The sequence below is a fragment of the Notamacropus eugenii genome, chromosome 5 (assembly GCF_028372415.1).
Source record: "Notamacropus eugenii isolate mMacEug1 chromosome 5, mMacEug1.pri_v2, whole genome shotgun sequence".
NCBI lineage: Eukaryota > Metazoa > Chordata > Mammalia > Diprotodontia > Macropodidae > Notamacropus > Notamacropus eugenii.
This window is the reverse complement of record NC_092876.1, coordinates 192,736,931-192,764,052: the sequence shown is the minus strand read 5'-3', so window position 1 is coordinate 192,764,052 and position 27,122 is coordinate 192,736,931. Positions and strand designations below refer to the sequence as shown.

Sequence of the window (27,122 nt, the reverse complement as noted above, 5' to 3'; positions counted from 1 at the left end):
AAACTGGAACATGCAGGGGACAAAAGCATCCACAGAGAATCCCTCTTCTAATTACGGTCTTTGAAGGATTTCTCCTTTACAGTGGAGAATATATCTCACTATTTTATACTTCATCACATTCATGATCAGGAGGTCATTGTACAAGGTTGTACAACCTCTAATTGATAACTTTCAAGAAATCTTGAATGACTGTGATGTACAAATGAATCCCAAAAAGGTTAAAAGACTTGCCTAGGGTTAATAATATAAAATTAAGTGTCCAAGGCAGGTTTTAAACTTGGGTCTTGATGACTCCAAGTCCAGTACTATGTCACATTAATCCCTCATGAAAGAAACATGAGTTTCTTAAGCAAAAGAACCTTTTGGAAAAGATTTATAGATTGTTACAAATAGATTACAGCATGAAAGTGCTAACCCCTTATCAGAAGAGAGCCATGAAGGCAATGTTTTGCTCTACTAAATCAAACATTAAAGGCAGTGGGAACGTATTCAATACAGTTATCAGTCAAATATGTGATGGTAAAGAAGGGGTTCACTTGTGAAAGTCTGTTTCCTATTAATTATAACTCCCTCAATGATGCCCTCTATCTTGCATGGAGATGATTCTCCCAAGAATCTTACCTAGCTAGAAAAGAAGACATATAGGCTAGTGGTTGTCAATGCTATCTCAGCTACTTTATTTGAGTATTAGCAAAAGTTGAGATTCTTTGTCAAACCTTTGGTATCTTCCCCTCTCTCTACTATCCCTCAATACCCTCACAACTATGTAACATGCAGGAGGGAAATCCTTGTATACCTGGTCCAATCCAGCTGCATTTCCCATCTCTGTTCTGTCTAGTGGCATTTTTATCTCCCCTGTAATAAGCGTGGGTGGGAATGAATGTTAGATGCCAAGTGCAGTGGATCTACTGTCCTTAAAACTGGAAATAGTTTATTATTAAAATATTTACAGATCTTTTCCACTTTTCTATTTTTTCTTTTGTTTGCTATTGTCCTTAAATAGTCTCAAAATTATTTTGCTTATCTGGATATTTCATTAAACTTTTTTCAAACTGGTTTAACTTTCCACTGCTTCTGTTTTATGATATGATGTTGCTCATAGGTTTCTTTCATCCTTTTTTAATAAGATTTCACAAAATAATTTATGTTCTAAACTGACTTTTTAATTTGGCTGGCTGTCCCAATGACTACCCGGTGTAATAACCCTATCAAAAAAGTAAATTAGACTAGTCAAGCAAGATTTGCTCTTAATGAAGCTCTGCTAACACTTTCTAACTATCCCATAGAATCTAATGCAAATACCTTGAGAGAAGGGACTATCTACTTTTCTACTAGTAAACTAAGCTCTTGATACAGAGCAGGCACTTGATGAATGACTACTGATTCACCATTTCCTTGTCTGAATGTTCATTATTATCATTTACTCTACAACTGAGGCTGCTATATCACTAGGACTTCTTATCTAACCCACAAGTACATCTTCCTAAATTTGGTATCTCTCCCTGTAAGAATGTAATTCCTTGAAGGCAGGATATATAGATTAGCAATTCTCTTTGCATGTATATCAATGTCCTTAGAAAATTTATCTTTCTGTTCTTTATGAGAATTGTTTCTTTGTATCTAAATAATTTAATTCTTGAGAAATTCCCATTTTTTTTAGGGTGACTTCCCTCAGAAATTTTTAGTTCATAGGATACTACCTTGCCTTTCTTTAGAAACTCTGAAATACGTTCTCCTTGAATCTATAAAGTATATAAGATTATTATCAGCTTTTCTCACTTCCCAAAATTCTAAGATGATGTGATCATTTCCTCCAAAGCTTCCTAACATTTCCATTCTAGCAGCCAGTTCTTCCTTGGAAAGAGTTAAATCCAGAATAAAATTGCCCTTTCTTAGTTCTGTCTTTTGAAAGGTGAACTTATCATCAATTCAAGTCAAGACATAAATAGTTCTATGGCTTTTGGCACAGAAATCAAGCTATGGATACTCAGATAATTAAAATCTTCTATCACTACAAAAACATGACTCTGTGCTAAAAAGCTTGTGATCTCTTTCCCAACTCATTTATTTTCTCTGCCCAGATGATCAAATTACTCCAATGACAATCACCCATGTCTTTGGCTTCACTGATCTTCATTCAAATGCTTGCTACTACTATGTTTTTCCATCTATAGTTTATGGATTTCTGCATAATATACAATCCTATTTACATTATTTCTTTCCCCCACATACATTTTTACTATACTATTTCATAATACAATGCAATCCTTAGAAGTTCATATGATATGAATGCTTTATAGGAAAAAACACTAATTTAATAAGGCCTTTTCAGTATTCTGAATTCCTTACAATGTGTTAAATATGGGCCAGCCTTATAATAAATTCTACCCTCCCTACATCACTTAAAGTGAAAGGCTACAAAACTTTGTTGAAATTATTTTAGACTGCCATCATAATTCTAACAATGTACCAATTTTTCTCAGGTCCCATTCCCAAAAAACCAGGGCCGTTTCCATGGACTTGTAAATTTATAAGAGGATTTAAACTGCATTAGAAACTTGATTCTACTACTGATAAATTACTTATCTCTAACTCTTTCCAATTTGCCTCTTAAGATATCTCTTTCTTAGGACTATTCCTACCCCCATCCACAAAGTCCTTTTCCCAGTGAATTCAGAAAACTTTTCTCAAATACATGGGCTTCTCAGCTTCAGTATAAATAGCATTTCTTGTAAATTTAGGTAGTCAGTATCTGGTGGCAGAGAAGGTATGACTGGGAGAAAAATAACAGGAGGGTGAGTGCTGATACTTTTGTAGTGCTAAGTGGCTTACTAGCAGCTATCATAGAAGCTGAAGTGGGCATTACAGAACCTAGAAGTGGATGTCATATTCCATAATTCCCCTGAAGGCACATTAAAACTTTAGAAGCCAAATGTTATGTTCCTAATATAGGATTTTAATTTTTAATAGACTTATCACAAATAGTGCTTGATAATTATCTGGCTTAAAGACATATATGAACATTTAAAAGTATAGATCAAATATGAACAGCATCATATTTATATGAGCTAATTTTATAGGGTAACAGATTTATAGCTGTAAGGGACTTTAGTAGTCATCAAGTCATGCTCCTTCATTCATTAGAAGAGGAAATCGGCCCAAGAGAGATTAAGTGATTTGCCTAGGGTTCAAGGTAAGTTTTGAACCCAGTTCTTAAGGACTCCAAATCCAGCACTCTGTCCAGTAAACCATAGTTTCCTTATAAGATTACATGAGTTTCTTAAGCAAAAAAACCACTTAACATTTTGGGAAGAATTTAGATTGCCACGAATGGACAACATTCCACAAATACATCTTGTAATACCTTGACATAAGAGGTCAAACCAATCATCTATCACAGGAGGCAGCTAGAAGGCTTAGTGCATAGAGGACTAGGCCTGGAGTCAGGAAGACCTGAGTTCAAAACCTGCCTCAGACACTTACTTGTGTGACCCTGGGCAAGTTACTTAACCCTGTTTGCTTTAGTTATTTACTGGAGAAAGAAATAGCAAACCACTCCAGAATCTTTGCATGAAAACTCCACGGACAAAATGGTCCATAGTGTCATGAGGAGTTAGACACTACTGAACAACAACAATCACCTATAACTTCTCTCCCACTCATGTGGAATCTGCCAATATATACGGGGGCCAGGTAGGTATTTTTGAATCATATTTAAATAAATCCTATCTCTATTTCATAAAATGTAAAGTGAAGGAGCATGGCATAGTTTAAAAAAAAAAACCACACTGATTTGGGAGCAGACAACTCAATTTCTAGCACCAAATATCCCTGTTTTTGCTGATGCAAACTTGAATTATATCACCTCTTTGGGTCTCAGTTTTCTCATCAGTAAAATGAAGGTGTTGGATAAGATGACCTCTAAAGTCTTATCCAATTCTAAATACAGAAAATACATCAGTTAAAATGTATCTCCTTATCAACTGCAAATTAAATGACTCTGGAAGACTTGAGCTACCAAGAAGACTATGGTTATGGCTACTTATTTTTCTATTTTCTATTATTATGATTCAACATTTTATGTAGTCCTTATTCTGATCAATGAAGAGAGATGGCATTCTAGTTCACAATGTTTCAATTAAGTAGTATCATTTTAAAATGACTATATAATACCTGGGCAGTTTCTATTTTCAACTTGTCAATATTGAGAGTATTTCTCTGTAACCCACTGGCAGTCAATGACAGAAGTTGTTTCAGGGCTTTAATATCCTCTTGAACTTTAAGCATTGCTTTAGAAGACATTCGACTAATTTCTTCTTGAACCTGTTTTTGTTCCTTCACAAATTTCCTGTAAAAGTTTCAAGAAAATGCAATTTTAAAAACCATTTTCTAAACCACTTACAATCAGAAATAAGAGGATGACTACCAAGTCAAAATCCAAGTGCTAGAAATATACTAAAAAGATTCACCTAAAGTGCATATGTCCTACTGCAGAAATACACACAATGCAGTCTACCTATCTGGACCACTTCCCCAAAGAGGTGGAGGGAAAGATAGATAGGATGACCAGATAAATACAGCCCCTGGCACCAGGAAAAAAACAAACCTTACCAACTCCTAAATCTAACCTACTCTGACTTATTCATTACTAGTGTATTCCAAGGTTGCTAGAATCTACTTACTCAAAATTAGAGCATTTGTGAAAGTGACACTTCTTTTTTGTGCTCTGGAGTTAAAAATACAACCCAAGCCATTTAGTGGCATGAAAAGTTAGGACCAATGTTTATGCTATTTCATTTTTCAGATCAGGAACCAATATGGAAGCTCAGATAACAGTAAGGCAGCCAGTGAGCTTGAATTCTCAATAACTTTCATCTATGAGGCTAATTTGTATATTACTGATAAACTCTAGATTTAGAGCAACTGGATATAAAGCTCTCTGTTGCCATAAAATCTCAAAGCATATTTTGCTTCCTATTCTCCATTGCTTAAATTTCTTTTAAGTTTTAAGATTTTATTCAACTGCAAATTTTCAGAAAAAACATATATTCAACTTATAATAATGTTCAAAATTGGGACTTGAATGCTTATCTTTGAAGTTCAACATTTTTAATTTTATTAGATACTTACTGGAGATTTTCAACATCTTGGCAAATTACGGGAGGTAGATTTTCATCCTTCAGTGCTTTACTATCCCTAAGAAAAACAACACATATTAATTTTAACCCAAAAGATAAATAAAACTTGAAATTTTTTTGAAAACAAGTAAAACAATAGCAAATATAATGCAAGAGAACAGTTTATGTATTGCTCATGATCACAATACTTTCCATTTACATAGTACCTTTCCTAGAATAATTTTTTTCATTAGTATGTGAAGTTTTTAATATGTGCAAATATTTCAGGAATTGGGAGTATAAATGACATCCTTTTACATTTCTAGTTAAAAAGCTTTAATATGGTTTTAGGTTGACAACATTTGAATGACAGGGACCCTAACAAAAGTATGCCAGTTAAGACAGTTCCCAGCAAGTAGTGTAACCTGGGAAAAGGGGGTCCCCTTGGCTAATCCCCTATTTAAACCATTAGCAGCCATAAAATTAGGACAAACCTACTCAATTTTCCTGGAAGAATTTTAAATAACTTTAAAATCAGTATTTCATCAATAAGTTCTTTGTTGTTGGCATGCAAGAGTATCAATAGCTCTTTCGATGCCCCTTAGCAAAAAAAAAAAAAAAAAAAATCACAAAAATGGTTATAGGAGAAAACACTTTTTAAAGCTTCAAAATAAAAATGATCTATTTTTTTTTAACATTTCAGATTCTTTTATTTTTATCTTTTTTTTTTTATTTAACTTTTAACATTTATTTTCACAACATTTTGGGTTACAAATTTTTCTCCCCTTTTATCCCCTCCCCCCCCCCAAACCCAAGCATTCTAATTGCCCCTGTGACCAATCTGCTCTCTCCTCTATCCTTCCTCCCTGCCCTTGTCTCCGTCTTCTCTTTTATCCTATAGGGCCAGATAGCTTTCTTGACCCCTTAACCTGTATTTCTTATTTCCCAGTGGTAAGAACATTACTTTTGATCCTAACACTTTGAGTTCCAACTTCTTTAGCTCCCTCCCTCCCCACCCCTTCCCTTTGGAAGGCAAGCAATTCAATACAGGACAAATCTGTGTAGTTTTGCAAATGATTTCCATACTAGTTGTGTTGTATAGGACTAATTATATTTCCCTCCATCCTATCCTGACCCCCATTACTTCTATTCTCTTATGATCCTTTCCCTCCCCATGAGTGTCGACCTTGGATTGCATTCTCCTCCCCATGCCCTCCCCTCCATCCTCCCCCCCACCCTGCTTGTGCCCCTGTCCCCCACTCTCCTGTATTATGAGATAGGTTTTCCTATCAAAATGAGTGTGCATTTTATTCTTTCCTTTAGTGGAATGTGATGAGAGTAGACCTCAAGTTTTTCTCTTGCCTCCCCTCTTTATCCCTCCACTAATAAGTCTTTTGCTTGCCTCTTTTATGAGAGATAATTTGCCGCATTCAACTTCTCCCTTTCTCCTCCCAATATTTCTCTCTCACTGCTTGATTTCATTTTTTTTTTAAGATATGATCAAAAATGATCTATTTTTATATGAAATAGATAAGCAAGGCTTGAATAAAATATCTAATAAGAATATTGAGGGAGATAAAGCTGAATAAATGAGGCAGAGCCAGGCTTGGGAGGACCATTTGAATGCCAGGATAAAGTGTTCTGATTTAACTTAATAGGCCAATTTCTCAAACTAATTTTGGCAATAAACATATCATTTTTTTCATATTTATATCAATGATCAAAGTTGAACTTAATACAATGTGAATCCAAACCTGTTTTTCAACACCCTATCCAATTTTTCCAACAATTTTTATTCTTTTCCCCAATGTTTTGTTTTCCCCAGATCTGAGATGATTAAACACCAGTTATTTACATACAATGGTTCTATATCTGGATTCTCTATACTACTGCAGAAAACTGTTCTCCTGTTTTTATAATATTTGTTATTACCATTCTAAAGACTATTTTGAAATTTAGCAAGGTAACCATCGCTTTTTCCCCCTCAAATTCCTCTGGACGTACCTGCTCATTTACGCTTCTACGTGAATTTTGCTTTTTTCTCTAATTCTGTAAAGTAGTCTATTGATATTTTCATTAAAGCTGTAATTTAATTTGAAAAGCATTGGCAATGATATTATATATTCACTTGAAATAACCAATACAGGGAAAAAAAATTCTCTATTTGTTCAGTTCTTTCCTAATTTCGTCAAAATTATCTTAAGGTTTTTACTGTGTAAGCCACAAGATTGGACATTTCCACAGAACAATTCCCCAATAAAGGAGATAAACCATTCTCAAAAGAATTTTTTAAAAAAATGGAAACTATTAACAACCATATGAAAGAATGCTCCAAATTACTAAACTGAAAAATGAAGTCTCAACTCATATCAAAAGAATTGGCAAAAAGAAAAAACATAAGAATGGTCAATGTTGGAGGGATTATTAGTCAGAAGGGATTTGGAGGCCATTTGGTCTGTCTCATTTTTCACATGATATTGAGCGACAGATTTAGATTTTGAACTCAGGTCCTTGCCTCAGCCATGTAATATGTAGGATGCATGCAGTTTTTTAAAATTAGAGCTCAAATATTTAACATGCTGTGTTGCTATTGTAATGTTCTTTCTCTATCCTGCTTTGTTTGTTGTTTTATTGGTAATAATATTGAAATTCAGGGGACAGTTAGGTAGCACAGTGAATAGGGCACCAGCCCTGGAGTCAGGAAGACCTGAATTCAAATCAAGCCTCAGACACTTGACACCTACTAGCTGTGTGACCTTGGGCAAGTCACTTAACCCCAGTTGCCTTGCCTTACCCCCTTTAAAACAAAACAAAAATATTGAAATGTAGATGATTTTCATGGATTTATCTTCTATCCTGCTATATTACAAACATAATGTGTTATCTAAACTCTTAAAATATATGTATTTTGGGGGCAAGAGCAGAAAAGTGGAGCAAGGGGTGTTCATAAGAACCAATAAAAGGCAGGACAATTGCCCAATAAAGAAAGGAGATAAACAATTCTCAAAAGAAGAACTGGAAAAAAAAGAATTGCAAACTATTAATAACTATATGAAAGAATGCTCCAAATTACTAAAATGAAAACCAAAACAATTCTGAGATCTCAACTCAGACCAAGAGAACTGGCAAAAAGAAAAAGCATAAGAATAGTAAATGTTGGAGGGATTGTGAAAAGCCAGGCACATTAATACTTTGATGGTGGAGCTATAAATTTGTACATAAAGACAGTCTGGAGACAGAGTATGAAGGACCTTGAAAGAAAGACTAAGTTTGGAGTTTATTCATAAGGCAAGGAAGAGCAAATGAAAATTCTTAAAGAGAGCAATAACATATAATTACAGAATTTATTATCGCATTAAGCTTGTTTATGCCAGCTCTGATTATTATGCAGTTTTAGAAAGAAAATGAAAGTGAAATAACTTTTCAAAGTGAATGGAAAATATTCATCTTATTCCAAACCTTATGATCTAAGTGCTAAATTGTTTTTAATTTAAGAAATAATTTTTTTTAGATTTTTTTTTCTTTCTGAAAAAAACTACTTACTCTGGTCTTGTTCCTGCTTTATCACCTAAAAAATTAAAGATTATGTAAGAATAACACAAGTATTAGAACTTTTAAAAAATGCTAGCAATCTGAATATAAATACTTTAAAGTAAAGAAACTAAAGTCCTGACACCATTGAAATTTATAAATGCCCAATATTATTAGATTTTATGAATTTAAATAATTTGGTTAGATTATTTCTGAGATAAGGCATGTCCAAAGCAAGGTTTGAAAATCTGCTTGTCTTTACTCTGGTCCCACCCTCCAAAATAAGTGTTATAATGAAGACTCAATGTCCATAGCATACATGTGACGTGACTCATCACAGAACTGAAATTTGTATACCCCAGAAAGTAAAATTTTCTATCAAAGTATGTTCACTATAAAAATACCATTAAAAAATATCCCACACTATAACTCCTTACGTGATACACTCTAGTATCTAGTCAGATGCTGACTTTATTTACCTCTATGTCTCAGGCTCTGAGTTTGGTCATTAATTACTAAACTTATAATGTATAATAAAGTACTTTCCTAATATTTAAGATCTGATTTTTTTCACTGATTGTACATTCAAACTCAAAACTGTGACATCAATTTCAATAATAATGAAATCGGGGAAAATTTAAAAAATAAAAATAGCATAACTAAGCCTAAAATTGTAACTCATAGTCTACTTTATACCTATAGAGCACTTGCACCGATTGGTTTTGTGATTTAGGTTCCAAATTTATTATGTTACTTTCCCCTAATATGAATGCAAATGACGTAAGAAGACAAGACTTACTCTTTTTATCTGAAGAGCTGCTAAAATCTATACCACCAAGACCTTCATTACCAGTAGTAGAAGGAGCTGCAGTAGTTCCCACTGTTAAGCCCAGCGCATTCTGTCCAAGTCCTACAAAATGATATGTAAAGGAAAAGATGTCCTAAAAATACCATATGAATATTGCAAAGTAAAGCATTTATTAACCTGAACAAAGAATTATTTTTCTGCACTTGACTTTAAGGAGAAACAAACAAAAGACAAAGAAACCAGCTACAATTACGGGTAAGATAAACACTTTAGAGAATATGTTCAGGAAAAATGAAATTTCAACAAAGTAGGTTTAAATTATCCAGCAATTTCACTACAAAGGAATGAAGCAACTTCTTGTAGAACTGAAGTTACTTCAAATTTTTTGTCTGTTTCAGACTATTGATTTCTTCAATGTGCTGGATGGTCTACATGGAAACTCCTTTCATGTATGCAGATTAGCAACTGTCTATGACTTTCTCAGTTTTTCCTGGGGCAATGAGAAGAAACAACTTGGCTATGGTAACACAAGGATTTGTCATAAGCAGGACTTTGACACGGGTCTTCCCAACTTCAAGGCACAGTGCAAAATGTGGAAGGTAATATCCCCATCAGTAAGTTCACAAATCAATGAATATAAAACTATTTCATTTGTTATTGACAAAAAAAAATTTACTTAATTTTCTTATGATGTACAGTAATTCAGTAAGCCTATATTTCAATGTTATAAATAGCATTCTGGACCTTCTAAAATAATTTTCTGAAAATTTAATTCACTTTATCATAAAATTATAGCTTTAGTGGCTAAAGAAAATGTTAAAGGTCATCTAGTCCAACCCAATCAACTTATAGATAAGGAAATTGAGGCCTAGCAAGGTTCAGAGACAAAATTACACAAGTGGTTAATGACAGAACCTGAATTGAAACCTAAGACCTCCAAGTTCAAATTCTTACAATTGGTATTTTTTATTTTTAATACTGAGATCAATGAAGAATTGCTACCAAAATAGAAAAAAATTTAAGGCATTATGCTGACTTTTACCTCTCTCTACTTAAACCTAGGCTGTACATATACATGCATGTTATACATGTGTATATATATAGTACATTCCAGGCTACATCACTAAGGTACATGGCTATCGTCCCTTTCTGATCAAATACTGTCAAGACCTTTCAAGTACTGACTGAAAAGATTAAGGGGTATCTCTAGACTAGCACAATCATAATGGTAAACTCAAGAATCCAAGAAAACTTAGGAAAGACCAGAAGAAAAATTAGGAAATAGACCTGAAATGAATGAAGCATAATTTATCTATCTTTTCTATTCCTATTTTGTCTGAATTTTTTTCAAATGTATCTAAGATAACTTTAGAATGAATTATCTACCAAACAGATTTGTGTGTCTTAATGATGTAGAGTATATGTTATTAAGAATAGACAGGAGGGAGGAGAGGAGGGGGAGAAAATTTAAAACTTATGGAAGTGATTGTTGAAAAGTGAAAAACAAATTAATTAAATTTAAAAAAAAGAATAGGTAGGAAAGTTTTGTGAGGATAATGGAGTTGTTGCAAGACCAATATGAACAACGCGAAAATGATTTGGTCAGCATCACCACCACTTCAAAGTGTTTCTTCTACAAAACGTACTAAGTCTACAGTTATTGGTTTATAGTCAACCTACAAAAGGAGGCCATTTCAAATAATAATCAATAAAAAAACCAAAAAACTAAAAAAAATCCAAAAAACCCCACACACAAATGCCCAGTGAATTCAGCTCTCTAACACTAGAGAGATTTTAAGAATAATATGGAATGAGGTAACAAAAGCCATAAAGCATTAAAATTCAATGTCCCAATTTAAAGTGAAACTAGAGCTTAGTCATTTGACTTAAACATCACTTTTCTATGGTGTCAGGAATCACCTCAGAGTTTTTAATAGATCAGTACTCCATTTAGTAGCTGGCATACCACTAGCTGTTCAACAAATGCTGAGAAACAGAAAAAAATACTTTTAAAAAATTAGGCCAATTTGCTCAATAATAAAAAATGCTACAAATAAAAATAAATTTACAAATAAAATTATTTTCAAGGTTTTTACTAAAAAGTAAATACAGACCTTAACGCTCTCAGAAAATAAACCTGCTCAAAACAGCAATTGAGGACAAGAAAAAAATTATTTATTTCAATACTGAATCTTTAACATTTGTAAAGGAAATAAATTTTTAAACAAAAGTAACTAATCACCTGTCGTAGCTGTGTTTGTATTCTGGAAAAGAGAGGTTCCCAAACCAGGTAAGGATCCTCCTAGAGAAAGCCCCGCTGATGAAGTTGTAGTTGTAGTAGGTGCTGCACCCAAATTTAAAGAAAAGCCTGTGGAAGCTGCAACGAAAAAGAAACTCTACTTCATAAACCAGAGATTTTTCTTGAATGCAAATGTAACCTACACCTAAATGAATAAAATCATATTAAAATGGCCACAGATTTCTCTCTGGGAAATAGTTTTCAAGTTAAGCTAAAAAAAAAGTATTTGTTCCTTGGTAGGTAACATTCAGAATATCAGCACTTATGTATTTATACTACAATGATTAGAATAACAAGTTGCCCATAAAATCCAAAATACAGAAAAGTTATCCAGCGCTGCTGTGTAATTAACATTTTTGTTACTAGTGAATTTATATGCCATATACACACACTAATTACTATCCATGTCCCTGGGAACAAAAGACAAACTTTCAAGTCTACTACCGCCACTTAAAATTAAATGGTGATTTTTCCTCTTCAAAAAAGGTTAATTTAGAGATGCAAAATTTTACATACATAAATATATATTTTTACACGCACACACACACACACACACACACACCAATGTTAAGGACCAAATTTATCTCCTACTTAACATATTTCATAAAATCTAGTTTTCACATAATTTTCTTAAGATGAGGAGTATTTATAGTCCTCAAACAAATAAAAACAAAACATTCTAATTTAATGCAACTTATGTTTCCACCATGAGTTTACCTGCTGCTGGAGTTGATGTAAGGGCAGATGAAAGAGAGAGAGGACCACTTGAGGTAGAAGTAATAGGTAAAGCAAATGGTGTAGCAGATGCTGCAGGTTTACTAAATCCTAAACTGAAACCTGTTGTTGTTGCAGATGTAGTGGCAGGTGTTCCTGTAATAAAAATATTTCATAATGTTATATAAATATTTTACATTTGTAACTGTCATTTTTCTCATTTGTAAAATGGATATAACAATACTACCTCTAGTACTTCTTCATAGATTGATATGACCAATAGCATATCAAGTGCCAGTCATGGGCCGGGCATTAAATGAGATAATGCATACAAAGCGCTTTGTAAGCTTTCAAAAAGAACAGAAATCTCAACTATTGCAGCCATTATCTCTGCAAGGTAGTCAAAACAATAAGGATCTTGGAGTCAGAAGATCTGAATCTGAACGCTGGCTTTAACCTTCATTGCTAAGTGACCTCGAAGAAAGTCATTTTATTTCTATGAACCTCTTTCCTTATCTGCAAAATGGGAGAAATTATACCCATTCTATCTAGCCACATAAAACATTCTGTGAACCTTTAAGTCCTACATAAACAAACAATTATTACTGAAAGATCAACAACCTATGTATACACAACAAGCAGCATACTTGTATATCAGATCAAACTCCCTCAACAGTAGTCACCTAATAATTTTAACTAAGAAGACCAGTGAAAGTCTAGTGAAAACCAGCAAGGAAAATGGTAAGCAGGAAGAAAAGGTCCAAAGCGTTTTGTTAGAAAGATCAGAGAAATATATTAATATGGATTGAGATAGAAAGAAACAGACTTGTTATTTAAAAGGATCTTCGCAAATGCTCCTGTTGATCAAAACAGTTGTGACTATATTGTAACTAAGTTTTAATAACTTTTTCAGTCCTGGGGGCTATGGTAAGAAAAGGTAACACTGAAAGGTCTAAGAAATAGGTGGGAGAGGAGGAAAAGGTCTATTTTCATGGGTGAACAGTAGAAATGTCACTAAGAGTCTACCTGAATTATCACAAATTATCACTCAAAACAGTAACTCTATGCTGCTTATGTCTACACCTAAAAACTGGACTGCAACATGGGGAAAATAATAACAGCTAATCCTTACATAGTATTTAAAATTTTGCAAAACACTTTACATACTTGATCTTATTTGAGCCTCTCAACAAACCTGTAAGGTAGAACTACAGGTATTACGATCCCATTTCACAGATAGAGAAACTAAGGTCAAGAGAGAATAATATAAGTTTCAGAGATCTGAACTCAGATTATCATCATCAAACCCAGATGTATATCCACTATACATTATTTCCCAAAGTATATCTAATGATACTAAATTAAAAACTGACCACACTTGAAAATTCACAGGTTCCTCAAGCAAACCTAGAAATCATCTAGTTGAATCCCCTAGTAGAAAGAGGGAGGGTTGCAAGTCAGAAATCAGGCACATTTATTTTACAAATGAGAAAATGAACTTCAAATGACCATCCCTAATTAGTTGCCAGTGCCAAGTTTTGTGATTTTTAGAAGTGAAGTTTTTCCCATTAAAGTTATGTCTCTGAAGTAACTCATGAAAAGCAGTAGCATATTAAAAAATGTTTCACTTTAAAAACTACAAAAGGCAATTAAAACAGGAAAAAACAATCCTTACATTCTCAGAACATTCAAAAGACTTATTACGTTCAGTTATTTCTGCATTTTCTTCATTCGACACACCCAGCTCTGAGAGTGGCAGTTAGCAGGGCTGCAGGAAAGTCATGCCAATCATGCCCAAGGGATTAAACGCAATAAAATCAGTCATTTCAGATCTACTGCCAAAATGCTCTTACCCAGGGTTAATCCTGTACCTAGAGTCGTTGCTGTTCCTAGGGATAAAAAAAAAAAAAAAGAATTAAACAACTATCCGTAATAATGACTAGTGACATTTACACACTGTTTTAAAACTTGTGAAACATTTTAATCTTCCTTGAGCTTCATGGCAACCCTTGACATTAGTGCAACAGACATTGCTATCCTCCTTTTACAGATGAGTAAACTAAGACTGAGTGATGTGTTGCCTAGCCACACAATTCGGAGTGTCTGAGAAGGATGAGAACCCAGGAATTCTATCTGTCAGTCTCACACTCCACTTATAACGCTCCAGTAAAAGATTTGGAATGATCTACAAGAAAAATAGTATCTTACTAATATCTCCTGACTGGAACATAAGTAAGCTCCTTAAGAGCACAGACTGCTCATTTTAAAAAATTTGTATTCCCAGTAACTAGCAAAGTGCTTGATTTGAATATATACTGACTGAACATTATACAAAACCCTTCTTTACTACAACCATTAAGCAGACTCAGAATCAACAGGAATCACTAAGTACTTCTTAAGTATTCACTACAAATCAGGCACTGTGCTAAGCACTAGGGATACAAAGAGAGAAGTAAAATAGTTCTCTTCCAGGGGCTTACATTCAATTGGAGGAGACAACATATACACATCTAAGCATTTATAAAACATACAAGGTAATTTGTATACTGTGTAATTTTGGAGGGAAGACCCTAGAAGCTGAGGCTGCATGTAAAAAAAGCAGAGCTTGAGCTAAGCTCTGAAGTCTAAGAGGGGGCATTTCTGCCTCGGAGACAGGAAATGTAGTGCTATGCATGTTTAAGGAACTTCAAAAAGGCCAATTTGGCATAAATACAAACTGAAAAGAGGGGAGTAGTGTCTAATAAGGGTGGAAAGTTAAGAAAGGCTCATGGTTTATAAAAGAATTTAGATACAAAATGGAGGTGTGGTTATCCTTAAGATAAAAGCACCTAGAGCATATAGTTACGATAAAAATGTTATCAAATCATGTTTTAATACCATTTTGGTGGTTGTGTGGAGATGACAGAAGAGACTTGGGGCAAAGAGACTAATTAGGAATTTATTGCAATAATCCGGGCAAAGGGGCTGAGGGTCTGAATTAAGCATGGCCATATGAAGTAAAAGGGGAAACACTTGGGGGATACTGTGGTGGTAGAATTAGAATCTGAAAACTTACTGAATGTAGGGGGTAGGAGACAGACGTCAAGGATAACTGGGGTTTTAAATTGCAAAGATAGTTAACAAAAATATAGATGTTTAGAAGAGAGAAACAGAAAGAGTTTGAGACGCTAACAAGAACATTCAATTTAAAATGTCTAAAAGATCACTGGTGATACATGCCTAGAATTCAGGAGAGATTAGGCCTGGATTTATGAATCTGGGAGTCATCTGCATAGAGAGGATAATTAAACACAAAGGACTAATAAGTTTATCGTGAAAGTACAGCAAGAGAAGTGAAGTGTATACCCATAGTTAGAAACTAACTGCAAGTTTCTGAACATTTCAAATATGTAGCATTAAATTTTATTCCAAATTAATAATTGAAAGCATAAAGGACAAAATAAATATTCTCATTTGTTCTGGAAGAGTAGGCAGCTTTAAATTGGAAAAAGTTGGGGAATTTTGGTTCCAATTCAGGCTCTGCTGTTTTACTGTCGTGACCTTGGATAAGTCTCTTCACACTCTGGGGTTCAGATCTTCAATCACCTTCACTGTCATGAGCTAGGGGCAGCTAGGTGGTGCAGCGGATAGAGCACCAGTGCAGAAGTCAGGAGGACCTGAGTTTAAATCTCACCTCAGACACTTGACACTCACTAGCTGTGTGACCTTGGGCAAGTCACTTAACCCCAATTGCCTCATCCTAGGTCATCTTCAGTCATTCTGATGAATATCTGGTCCCTGGATTCAGATGGCTCTGGAGGAGAAGTGAGGCTGGTGACCTGCACAGCCCTCCCTCACTCAAAAAAAGTCAAGTGTAGGTCATGTCATTATTTCTCTGATGGCATGGTCTTCTTTCGGCAACGAAGGATGAACGAACACACACATGCGCACGCACACACACGCACACACACGCACACACACACACACACACACACACACACACACACACGAGCTAATAGCCCCAACATGTCAAAGCCCAAAAATGAACTAAAGTCCCCTTTCACTATAGTCTTGTATTCTGTACCTATTTCTTGAGACTTTAATTATTTAGAAATTGTGATATGATGTTAAACCTAGATAAGTAAAAAAAAAAAATAGCCTCACCAAACTGTTGAGATGAAATGTAAAATTCAATATAAACATTAAGCACTAAACCAGCCAAGTAGTGCCAGAATTTCCCATTAGTTTTCCATAAATACCACTATAACAGAAGGAAAAAGCTACTTACAAACTTCATTAACTATAAAAGATACTTTTATCTTAAGTCAGAAGTTAAACCTCTCTCATGCATACCAGGATCTAAAGAAAATTCCACTTCTGATCTACTGGATGGGCAATAATCCTTCGATGTACAAGAAGACATCCCTTTATGCTATTATTGAGAACAACTATGTCAGTAGTAACTTCCAATATTGTTGAGGTATCATGACCAATTAATTACCACATCTACCAGCTAAGAATAGACATATCTTGTGTGTCATTTATTTCTGTGAGTGAGACTAATGACCTCTGAACTCTACTGCAGTGCAGTGCCTAATCTTAAATTAGGGATAAATTGTCTAATCTTGGGTTTTAACTCCAACAATTTACTAACTGTTATGATAGCACTCACGAATATCTGGGTCTTTTTAGCAGGTCTAGGCTAACCAGATTCTTTTCCTCTTCCCTTTTCTTGCTTCAAGCCCTCCCAACCTCCAGAGACTATTAATGCCATTCCCCCAATATACCTCTTGGTGCAGTATATAAGAGCAATCATTAATCAACCACAAAATCTGTGAACCGAAATACATACTACAGAGTAGGGAAAGGGGATCAGAATTAGCATGCATAAAGGCTGGAAATTTAATTTTTATTTTACAGTTAATATATAATACAACAGTTAATATAGTTAAAAATTAATTATTCCCTACCAGTATTAGTGCCTCCTAAAGTGAACCCTGTGGCAGATTTTGAACCAAAAAGTCCAGTTCCAAAACCCACAGAAGGAGCAGTTGTAGTTGTTGGATTTGTTGTGCTTCCAAGAGATCCAAAATTGAGTCCTACTGATGGGGTGCTACTGCTGAATAATAAAAAAAACAAAAATACAAAAGAAAGGTGATTAGTTAATACAACAGGACAGAATAACAAACTATCAGAAATGAAAGGGAAACTGAGCTTTGTAATTTCCAATGTGTTCTTTCATTTTGGCCAAAGACTGGTTGAACAAGGATTACACCAACAGCTATAATATCAGCAAGAACAGGATAAGAAAGAAAGCAGGGAAACCACTTATTAGAATACTGAAGCAGTCCAAATGAAAGGGCTGAAAATAGCCTGAACTAGGTTACGAACAGTGACAATGGAAAAGAAAGAATGAATGTAAGATATAATCAATGGAGGGAAGGGCAGTACAAATGTTATATTCAATAAAAGAAAATGTCTCTAGCAATTAAGATTTCAGATTTCAAAGAAGGTTATCACAAAAGTGCCTATCACATAATACTCTTCCTACATCTAATTCTTTTTCTGATTGAAAAATCACATTTATAACAGCCTACGTGGTAGTTTTGTGAATCAATTTTTCTGAAGATGGTATGAACTGATTATGTAAATATTCATCCTCTTATTAGTTCCTTCATTCAATTTGTCAGCTTTCATTATATTAAAAACAAAGAAAATGGTTCTTACGATAGGCCAGAAACAAATTTCTACACTGTCTTCTCTGTCTATTGCTATATAATCATATTCATTCCTATAATCTACCCACATATATGCTTTGGGGAGGGAGGATGGGAAAGATTTTCTACTAAAAAGTATAGAGAGGAAATACATGTAGCAATTTTGTTTATCAGGGTCCTTATACTGTTACTAAAAACAGCATGTATATAATACTTTACATATATAATCTCATTTAAGACTTACAATAACCCTGTAAGGTAGCTACTATTAATTATTATTTTACAGATAAGAAAACTGAGGTCAAATTGAGGTTGGAACACGTTAAGTGCTTTGCCCAGGATTACTGTCTGTCCTTCCTTCTCAAAGAGGACCATGACATCAGGAAGCATCATGATGCCATGATTTGCAAATGAATTGGATTTAAGTGAGGCAGGGCTGTGCTAAGTCATAGCCTCAGTTTCTCCTCCAGTCATCTGGGTTCCGTGGTAAGACATAGGTCAGAACAACTGGGAATGCACTGGAAGACCTTGATCTTTTTAAGCTAAGGTCCTGAACAGGTCTCAGTTTGACTGAGGCAACATCCATTCAGTGCTTAAGGCTGGATAAGAAATGAGGCAAAGAACGGCCTCTTTTACCTAGTTTAAAAAAAAAAAAATCAATCTGGGAGGGGGAGACTCTTTAAGAGTTTCTGGCCAAAACAGAAACAACTGCTATTTGCACTAACTCTAAGCCATGAGAACCCAAATAATGACCTAGTGAGGCTTAGGCTGGGACCTATTGTTGGCCCAGGGTCACACATCTAATAGATGCCTTCATCAAGATTTGAACTCAGGCCTTCCTGACTGAACCATCGATCTTGTTTTATGTTTTCTTGATCCACATTAAAATGCTAGGTACTTTAATGTGAAAAATTATACTTCCTAGTAATGAATAAAGCTTGCTCCCAAATGTCTCAAAGCTCAGAAATTATTTTAGGGGAATCAGTGACAAAGGCAAATATGCTGACCAGGAAAGTAATAGATAGGGTCTCATTGTTCAAGGGGCCACTGGACTAAAAATCTTACTTCAGCAGCCTATATCTTGTATCTGCCTTCTCATGTGTGTCTATATGTAGATGTATACACATATATACTATTTCCTACCTGAAAATAATGCAAATGAGCACTCTAGTCAGGTATCCTTTTCATTATAAGAAATAAGTATAGCAATAATTCCATATAAATCTTATCATTTGCTAAATTTCCAATGCCCTGTTCTATGATGAAGCCTTTGTTTCTACAGCTGTGACTTGTATGTAGGATTAAGTTCTGTGATCTTGCATACAGAGGGAATAAGTTCTCAAAATATTATTTGTTTGCTTCACAGATAACACACAAGAGGCACTGGAAGCTTCAGTCTCCAGCCTCTAATCGGTTCACTCTTGATCTGTTTAGACAGGAAGGACAGTTTCAGAGAGATTAATAATCTTACTTTATTCTAGTCTAGTCTTTTCAGAAAGGTTACTGATAACGGAAGCACTAACTCTTACAGAATTCCCTAATCACCTTTCTCTCAGGGGAAGGGGGGACAACTACCCTCATGTCTTGATGACAGGCACACTTGTGAACTCCCCTAAATCCCTTCAAGCTTCAATGCAAGCAGGTTGAGGCACACACAGATTCCCCTATGGGTTCCCCGTGGTTTTCCCTGATGGGTTCCCCATGGTTTCCCTTACGGAACCGCCCCTCACTGACCAATGCCCATTTGCTTTTACAGTGCAACAGACAAAAAAAGTCATCTTGCCAACAATTAAGCTCATAGGTTAACTTTAGCAATATCATCATTCTGTGCTAGCCTAATAAGTATCAATTATGTCACTCTCTTATCTCATGGCACAGCCTCAGTAGGACTGCCTGTCACTATAATTCTAAGAACTACTATTTAGAATCCTTAGAACTATTCTGGTTATTATCAAACACCTGGAATTCCAGTAGTCATTCCCATGGCCATGGATCCTAAGAAACCAACTCTAAGAAGGATAACAATATCCTTCTTACATACAGTGTTACTACTAAAAGCTATTAAGTCAATATACAGCTACATATTTTGCCTTCTCAAGTAGTCCCAAGTTTATTACAAGTCCTCAAGCTTATTACAGAAACAGATTTTTAAACTTTGTTAAAGCCACTCCCTATTACCACTCTTCCCCTTCATTACAAGAAGGGGATTTGAATATTTGAACATATCTGCTTGGGGGGGCGGCGCGCATGGAAAAGACACTTTCCTGAAAGAACAAAGTTTTACAAGTCTACTTCGTGACTAGCTTTTAAAAGACAAAATGGGGGCATTAGAACTTGACATCTGTGGTAGGCTGAAATTATATTTATTTGTGTGTATATATTTATACATATATAAATATATTCTTTTAACTTTCTGGAACTGCTTTTATTTACTCCTGTTGATAAATAACTTGTACAAAGTATCATTTCTTCTCTTCCTGATGAAATAATTTTTTTAAATATGAGGGACAAGGAAAGGCCCTGTTTTCTGTTCAAGATCTACTCAGTAAGGAAATGTGAAAGTATATACAGAAACTTAGCAAAGATCTTGAGTGAACAAACTTCTGTATTTCTTTTACATGTTGTTACTTTAAGATTAGAAATTACTTTTATTAGATGAATTTAATACCTTTTCTTTTAAATGTCCAAATAAAACACTTTTTCTCAACGCCTGTGGATTCATAGGCCAAAGTTTGGCCTATGACTTCTGAGCCCTACATATGGTACAGATTTTTAAAAATGGATAAAGCAATAAAACAACCACCTGAGTCATTGAGGAAATTTTTTTATATATAAAAGGAGAAAGATGGAAAACCATTTTGCTGCTTTCATCCTATGAGCTAGGGCCACATATTGTGCTTCAAGGGAGCGGAGTCAGCAGTTATCCTAAAACCTGGGAACAACAAAAAGGAAAAGAATTAGGGAACCCTAAATGTCCTTTGATAAATCTGGCTCCAAATACCTAAGATTTGTGAATGGATGGTCTTTCACTTCTGTGGTATGGCAGAAGGCTTACCACAAAAGTATCCATTTAGAAAATATTTGCTAATAAATGACAAGGAAAGTAAACAGGCGAGTCTTATCATCCCTGCAACCCTTTTGCAAGTCCCTATGAACCCCTAATTTAAATTAAGCAGTCTTAGCAAGAATGAAACTCAGTGATAATTATTTCTCCTATCCCAAGAATGAAGGTCCAAGTTTAATCATTCTATCAGGTTGTTATGATTATGAGTAGCAGTATTCTTTGCAAGCTTATTAAAAGCAAAGAGCTAAAGAGGTAAACTTTGCCATTTATTTTAGACAGACAAGGCACAGGTAAACAATATTCACACTTATTAAAATACTCTTACCAAGATTTCAAAGTTTCAGAGCTTTATAGGTAGAGAGGGCAATCCACTTAGGGACTGGAATAAGGGGCTTGGAGCAGGAGCAGGGAAAAAAATGGGGCATATAGGGCAGAAACAATAAATGCAACTTCATTTAATCCAATCAATCATGTTCATTTCTTTCCATTTTCTCAGCAGTATAAGATAAAGTGTGTAAAGTGATTTGCAAACTTTAAAGAACCGTAAAAAAGTAAACTATTATTATAATGGAACAGTCCTAGAATCAGTTTCCCTACTATGTCTTCAGTGAAGATTTAAGGCTGGAAGGGACCTTAAAGACCATTCAGTGAAGTTCCTTTACTCTGAAACAAACTCAGAGGTCACATCTAGAATATGATGCCTAGCTCTGAGCACAACATATAAAGTAAGTTAAGCTACAGTGACCAAAGTGAGGAGAAAAAGAGGACAAGAATACTTGAAATCATGTCATTTATTGAGATGGTCAGTCTGAAAAAGACATTTGGAGGGTACGTGATCGATGTCTTCAAATATCTAAGTATTCTTCAGAGGAAGAGGGATTAGATTCTACTAAATTAGATTACGTAGTACCTACCACCTAGTGCAGTACTTGCTGACAATAGTTACCCAAAGGATGTTCTGTAGGAAAGTATGATTGCCCTTGTTGTTGATACCCCAAATTTTCTACATCACAAATTTTCTTTAATAGTATATGAGGCATCTACCGTTCATCAGTCCCCTCTTGCTATACTTGCAGCTACATGCTGTCACAAGACCTAAAATCAAGAAAGACTCAAGCTGGATGGGCTATGAAGAATTTAGGGGAGGATGTAAACAAGAATCATACAGGATAAGGATAAGGCTTGGATAAGTTATGATTCCCAGTAGTGGAGGACTCACATTGATGAGAACACATATTCACTGATGTATTTCATTATATATATATTCTCTTCAGTCAACTGAAGAGAATGTGTGTGTGTATACACGCAGAGAGAGAGTGTGTGTATAATGAAACCTCTGTACAATAAGAATATAGCACTAAATCAGTTTCCTTCAAATATGGCTCCAAAATTCCTCAATTTACATATAATATACCTACAATTAAGAACAAGCTGATTCCCATCAAAGATAGTCACATACAAACTCTTTCTTCTCACCTTCCCAAGCTCTCCAAAACATTTAGACTTGATAAATATCAGTGTTCATCCAATCTATATATTCTTTCTTATTTTATATACAATAGCCCTCTCTGTCAAAACCTTATTAGGATTCAGAATTCTAACTTTAGGGACCATCACTTTGATTTCAGTTGACTATGGTCCTTTTCTGGCTCTCTATCTGAAGCAACCAGAACTCACTGAACAAAATTATTAAATAGATGGCATCACAGATGTAATTGGAGAGGAAGACCTGAGTTTATATGCTGCCTCTGGCTGTGTGACCTTTGATAAATCATTTGGCCTCTCAATGCTCTAGGCCAGTGTTTCTTAAACTGTGGTCCCATATCATGCGCTTTAAGAAGCACTGAAGGGGTCTTGAGTGGAAAAAATTTAAGAAGCCCTGCTCCAGGTAACTCTCTCAAGGCCGTAAGTTGCAAAGAAAATGTTGACCTACATTGGTACGTATTTCTTCATCTGACAGTTCTTTATACCAGTGAAATCATAGGTCTAGTTGTGGTCTCAATATAGGTGCTAAACCAATAATTTACATTTTGCATTCTAAAGACAATGTAAATAATTCCAGTCTAAACTTGGGTAAAATTCTAGTATTTATTCAACCAAAATCTATTCAGTGAATATCTATGGGCAAATCATTATGGAGAAAACAAAAGGGGATAATTCAAGAACACGTATTATGCACTTGCTCTGCAGAATATAGTAGAAAAGGACACCTAGGCATTCAGAGTTCTATTTGAAGTCAGGAAAACTCATCTTCCCAAGCTGAAATCTGGCCTCATACACTTATTAGCTGTGTGGCCCTGGGAAAGTTACCTAACCTTGTTGGCCTCAGTTTCTTCATTTGTAAAATGAACTAGAGAAGTAAATGGCAAACCACTCCAGTATCTTTGCCAAGAAAACTCCATATAGGGTCACAAAGAGTCAGATCTGACTGAAAACAAGGAGCAACAAAATGTAGAATAGTAATGGCAGTAAATGCTGGAGATACAAGGAAGAAAAAAAATGAATCTATGCCCTCTTAAGATTCTGATCGTGGAGGATAACTCTAAAACAGGTTAGAATGTAATAAAGAGACCAAATGGATACAGCACTAGCCTAAGCATGTGGAAACCTGTTCTGTACTTGCTGGTTATGTGACCTCTTTGGGAGAGTCACTTAACCTCAATGAGCCTGTTTTTTTATGGAGAGGGATGAGAATAGACTAGAAGATCACTAAGCTCCCTTCCTGCTCTAGTATTCTATGAAATCTCTATACATAGTAAAGATCAGAGAGAAAGGAAGCTGGAAATGAAGGAGCTACTTCTAGCTGGTAGATCAGATAAGACCTCATGGCTTCATGGAAGAAGTTGTATTAAGTCTCTGGCCCCAAGGAACTAACTATAATCTCACAGGGCATATTAAGACACCTAAACAAATAAATGTAATATAGTAGATCAACTGGTTTAGACAAGGCCTTACAACATATAAATTGATCCTGAATCATGTCTAAAATGTAATATAAAGCAGAATATAAGTGATATACAAGAAGCATATACAAGGTATGGCATGGGATCTGGTGGTGGGGAAGCAGGAAATCATGGATTGGACAGGGAGTGAAAGATGACTCCAAAGTCTAAGGTTTGAGCTAAGTGTGAATACAGTGGTGACATATTATAAACAACATCAAAAAACAAAGAAGGATCACAAATACCAAATGCTGTAAAATTAACATTATGCCATGCAAAATATGAATGATAAATATTAAACAATTTATTCATGGGAGGCAGCTAGAGTGGAGCAGTGAATAAAGCAGTGAGCCTGGAGTCAGGAACACCTGAGTTCAAATCTAGCCCTGAGGATTCTGTGCAAGTTATTTAGCCTCTATTTGCCCGTAAAATGCAAATGATAATAATAACAGCCCTACCTCCCAAGGTTGTTGTGGGGATCAAATGAAGCAATAATTGTAAGGTCCTTAGTATAGTGACTGGCCCAAAGTAGATGCTGCATAAATGATAACTATTGTCATTATTATAATACCTTTTTATTTTTTGTCTTACACCTAATATAGGGGTAGGGACTGGACCTATGATTTCATTGGTATAGGAAACTCAGACCCTACCCTTCAATTTAAACTCCTGGAGAGCTGCCTAGGGCACTGAGATGTTAAGTGACTTGTCAAAACGCCAGTCTCTGTCAGCAGTAGGTCTTGGGACTCAAGTATTCAAAATTCCAAAGCTTGAAGTTCTCTATACACATCTATCAAATTAGAAAGATCACCGTACAAATAAGAAGTCTAAGCTCCTGGGCCCTGGAAGTCATCGATGAAACCCACTAAGAGAATAGTTTCATTAATATTAAGAATTTCAGAATCTGATATAGAACCAAAGAGTCTGGATTCAAATCCCTATCCAATCTGCTAGTGAAGAGGCTTTTCACCTGGGATCTGAGGACAGATTTCAAAGTGTAAGTGAACTTGGAGAGTGGAAAAAATTCATTCCTGTGTATTTTACTTTACACATGTAAAACCATTCTGAGAAGAAATCGACAGCTTTCCCCAGTCTGCCCAAGGGCACAAAAAAGGCTACGCATCCTGGCCCTAGCCCCTGGAACCACCAAGAACCTGTCTCTGGGGACCACTTTTTGCCCTTTCTCGGTATCCCCGGCGCTGCCCACGATGAAGAAGCGCTCTCTCCGGGCCGGGCACCGGGCTAAGTGTTACCCAAACGCTGGGCTCACAAAGAAAAGCAAACACAAAGAGCCGCCGTTCTAATCCGGCGCTCAGTCCCCTCGCCCCCATCCCTAGGCCTCCACGCCCGCAAGCCCTCGGCAGCCCGCAGAGGTCTCACACTGCGCCGCCAGAGCCCAAGGTGAAGACCGCCGAGGAAGAAGAGCGAAGCTCCCCTGGGTGATGCGGAACCCTGCGGGGACAGTGCGGCTCCTCCGAGGGGGGAGGGGAAGGAGGGGCGGCGCCGGCTCCGCCCTGGGAGGAGGGGCGAGAAAGGAGCCGGACGTCAGGCCGAGGAGGTGGGGAGGCCGGCCCGCGAGACGCTCCCGCGTTCGAGCTGGGCCGGGGCCGAGGGGCGCGCGGCTGCGGCGGGGAGGAGATAGCTTACCTGGAGGTGCCCGTCCCGAAGGAGAACCCTCCTCCTGTGGTCCCGGTGCCCCCCGTGGCGGTACCCACGGAGCCCAGCGTCCCCGTCCCGAAGGAGAAGCCCGTGGACATGGTTGAAGCCGGCCAGCCGCGGCCTGGGCCTCGTGTCTCGTCTCAGCGCCGAAGGGGAACCCGCAGCATCCCCCCTACAGTGGCCGGCCGGGCTAGCGGACGGGCGGGAACTTCGGTCCAAACCAGGGGGCGGGAAAGAGGAGCGAGCGAGCGGCCGCAACCCCTGGGCCCGCGCACGCCGCCGCGCGGGAGCCGGCCGAGCCACCGCGGTGCACCATGGGATGGAAGCCGGGCGACGTCAGCAGCGCGCGTCTTAAAGGGACAGGGGCCGGTCCGGAGCCACCCTTCCGATGAGTGCCCTGTCCTTCGCCTTAATGTGATTGATTTCGTGGGCACATGTGGCATCGGGGCCCCAGGTAGAATGTTGGACCACAGGTTTAGAGACAAGAAGGGACTTTATGTGTCATTGACTCAAACCTCATTTTACGGATGAGGAAGCTGTGACCCAGAGCGGTCCAATCAATCAATCATCGATCAAGATTAAGCGCCCACTGTGCCAGACGTTGTGTTACGGCCAGGGATAGTAAAAGAGGCAAAGTCATAAATTAGTGGGTGTTGCCCACTTCAGTCCCTATTAAAACAAAAAAAGGAGGGGACAAAGTGAGTCAAAATGGCTGTAAGTGAACTTTTGCACAATTACCAAGATTTTGAGGAGCGAGGTAATGGTAATTTAAAAACTCGCTAGGATAGAAAGCCTGGCCTCCGTTATGGATCTGGCCCTTCTGAATCCTCCTTTTGACAGTTCTAAAATGAAAGGTGCTCCATAACCCTTAATCCAAAGCCTAGGAATGGGAAATACCAGAAGGGAGTGGCTAGAATTAAGAAGGGCTGGGGAGGACTTCCAGCAAAAGAGGAGCTTTTAATGGCCAAGGAGGCCATTGGGGGAGGGGAGGAAGGAGAGAGTTCCATGCCTGGGGGACGGCCAGAAAAAAAATTCTCATTGATTAAGCACTTGCTAAGTGCAGGGAATACAAAGAAAGGCAAAACCAATTAAATTCTCTGCTTTATTGGTGCTCACAGTCTAATAGAGGAGACAACCATATACATATATATATATATATATATATATATATATATATATATATATATATATACACACACATATAAATGTATATATGCATGCATACATACACATACATGTATGTGTATGTATGTATATATACACATACATATACGTTATATATACAACTATAT

General features: G+C 36.5%; 1 protein-coding gene across 3 annotated transcripts in view; it reads right to left on the bottom strand.

Annotated features, from left to right (window-relative positions):
• The window catches only part of NUP58 (nucleoporin 58), a 71,948-nt gene extending 45,780 nt beyond the window's left edge, over positions 1-26,168 (bottom strand). For 2 of the 3 annotated variants that reach the window (XM_072611750.1, XM_072611748.1), the window contains exons 1-9: positions 25,819-26,168; positions 17,419-17,567; positions 14,323-14,358; positions 12,473-12,625; positions 11,699-11,833; positions 9,448-9,558; positions 8,661-8,685; positions 5,131-5,196; positions 4,174-4,348 (exon numbers count right to left, since the gene is read on the bottom strand). In XM_072611750.1, coding sequence (XP_072467851.1) covers positions 4,174-4,348; positions 5,131-5,196; positions 8,661-8,685; positions 9,448-9,558; positions 11,699-11,833; positions 12,473-12,625; positions 14,323-14,358; positions 17,419-17,567; positions 25,819-25,928 — 960 coding nt within the window. In that variant the 5' untranslated portion in view covers positions 25,929-26,168. The remainder of the gene's footprint in view (positions 1-4,173; positions 4,349-5,130; positions 5,197-8,660; positions 8,686-9,447; positions 9,559-11,698; positions 11,834-12,472; positions 12,626-14,322; positions 14,359-17,418; positions 17,568-25,818) is intronic. The other variant, XM_072611749.1, reaches the window with a different exon arrangement.
• Between the last annotated feature and the right edge of the window lie 954 nt (positions 26,169-27,122).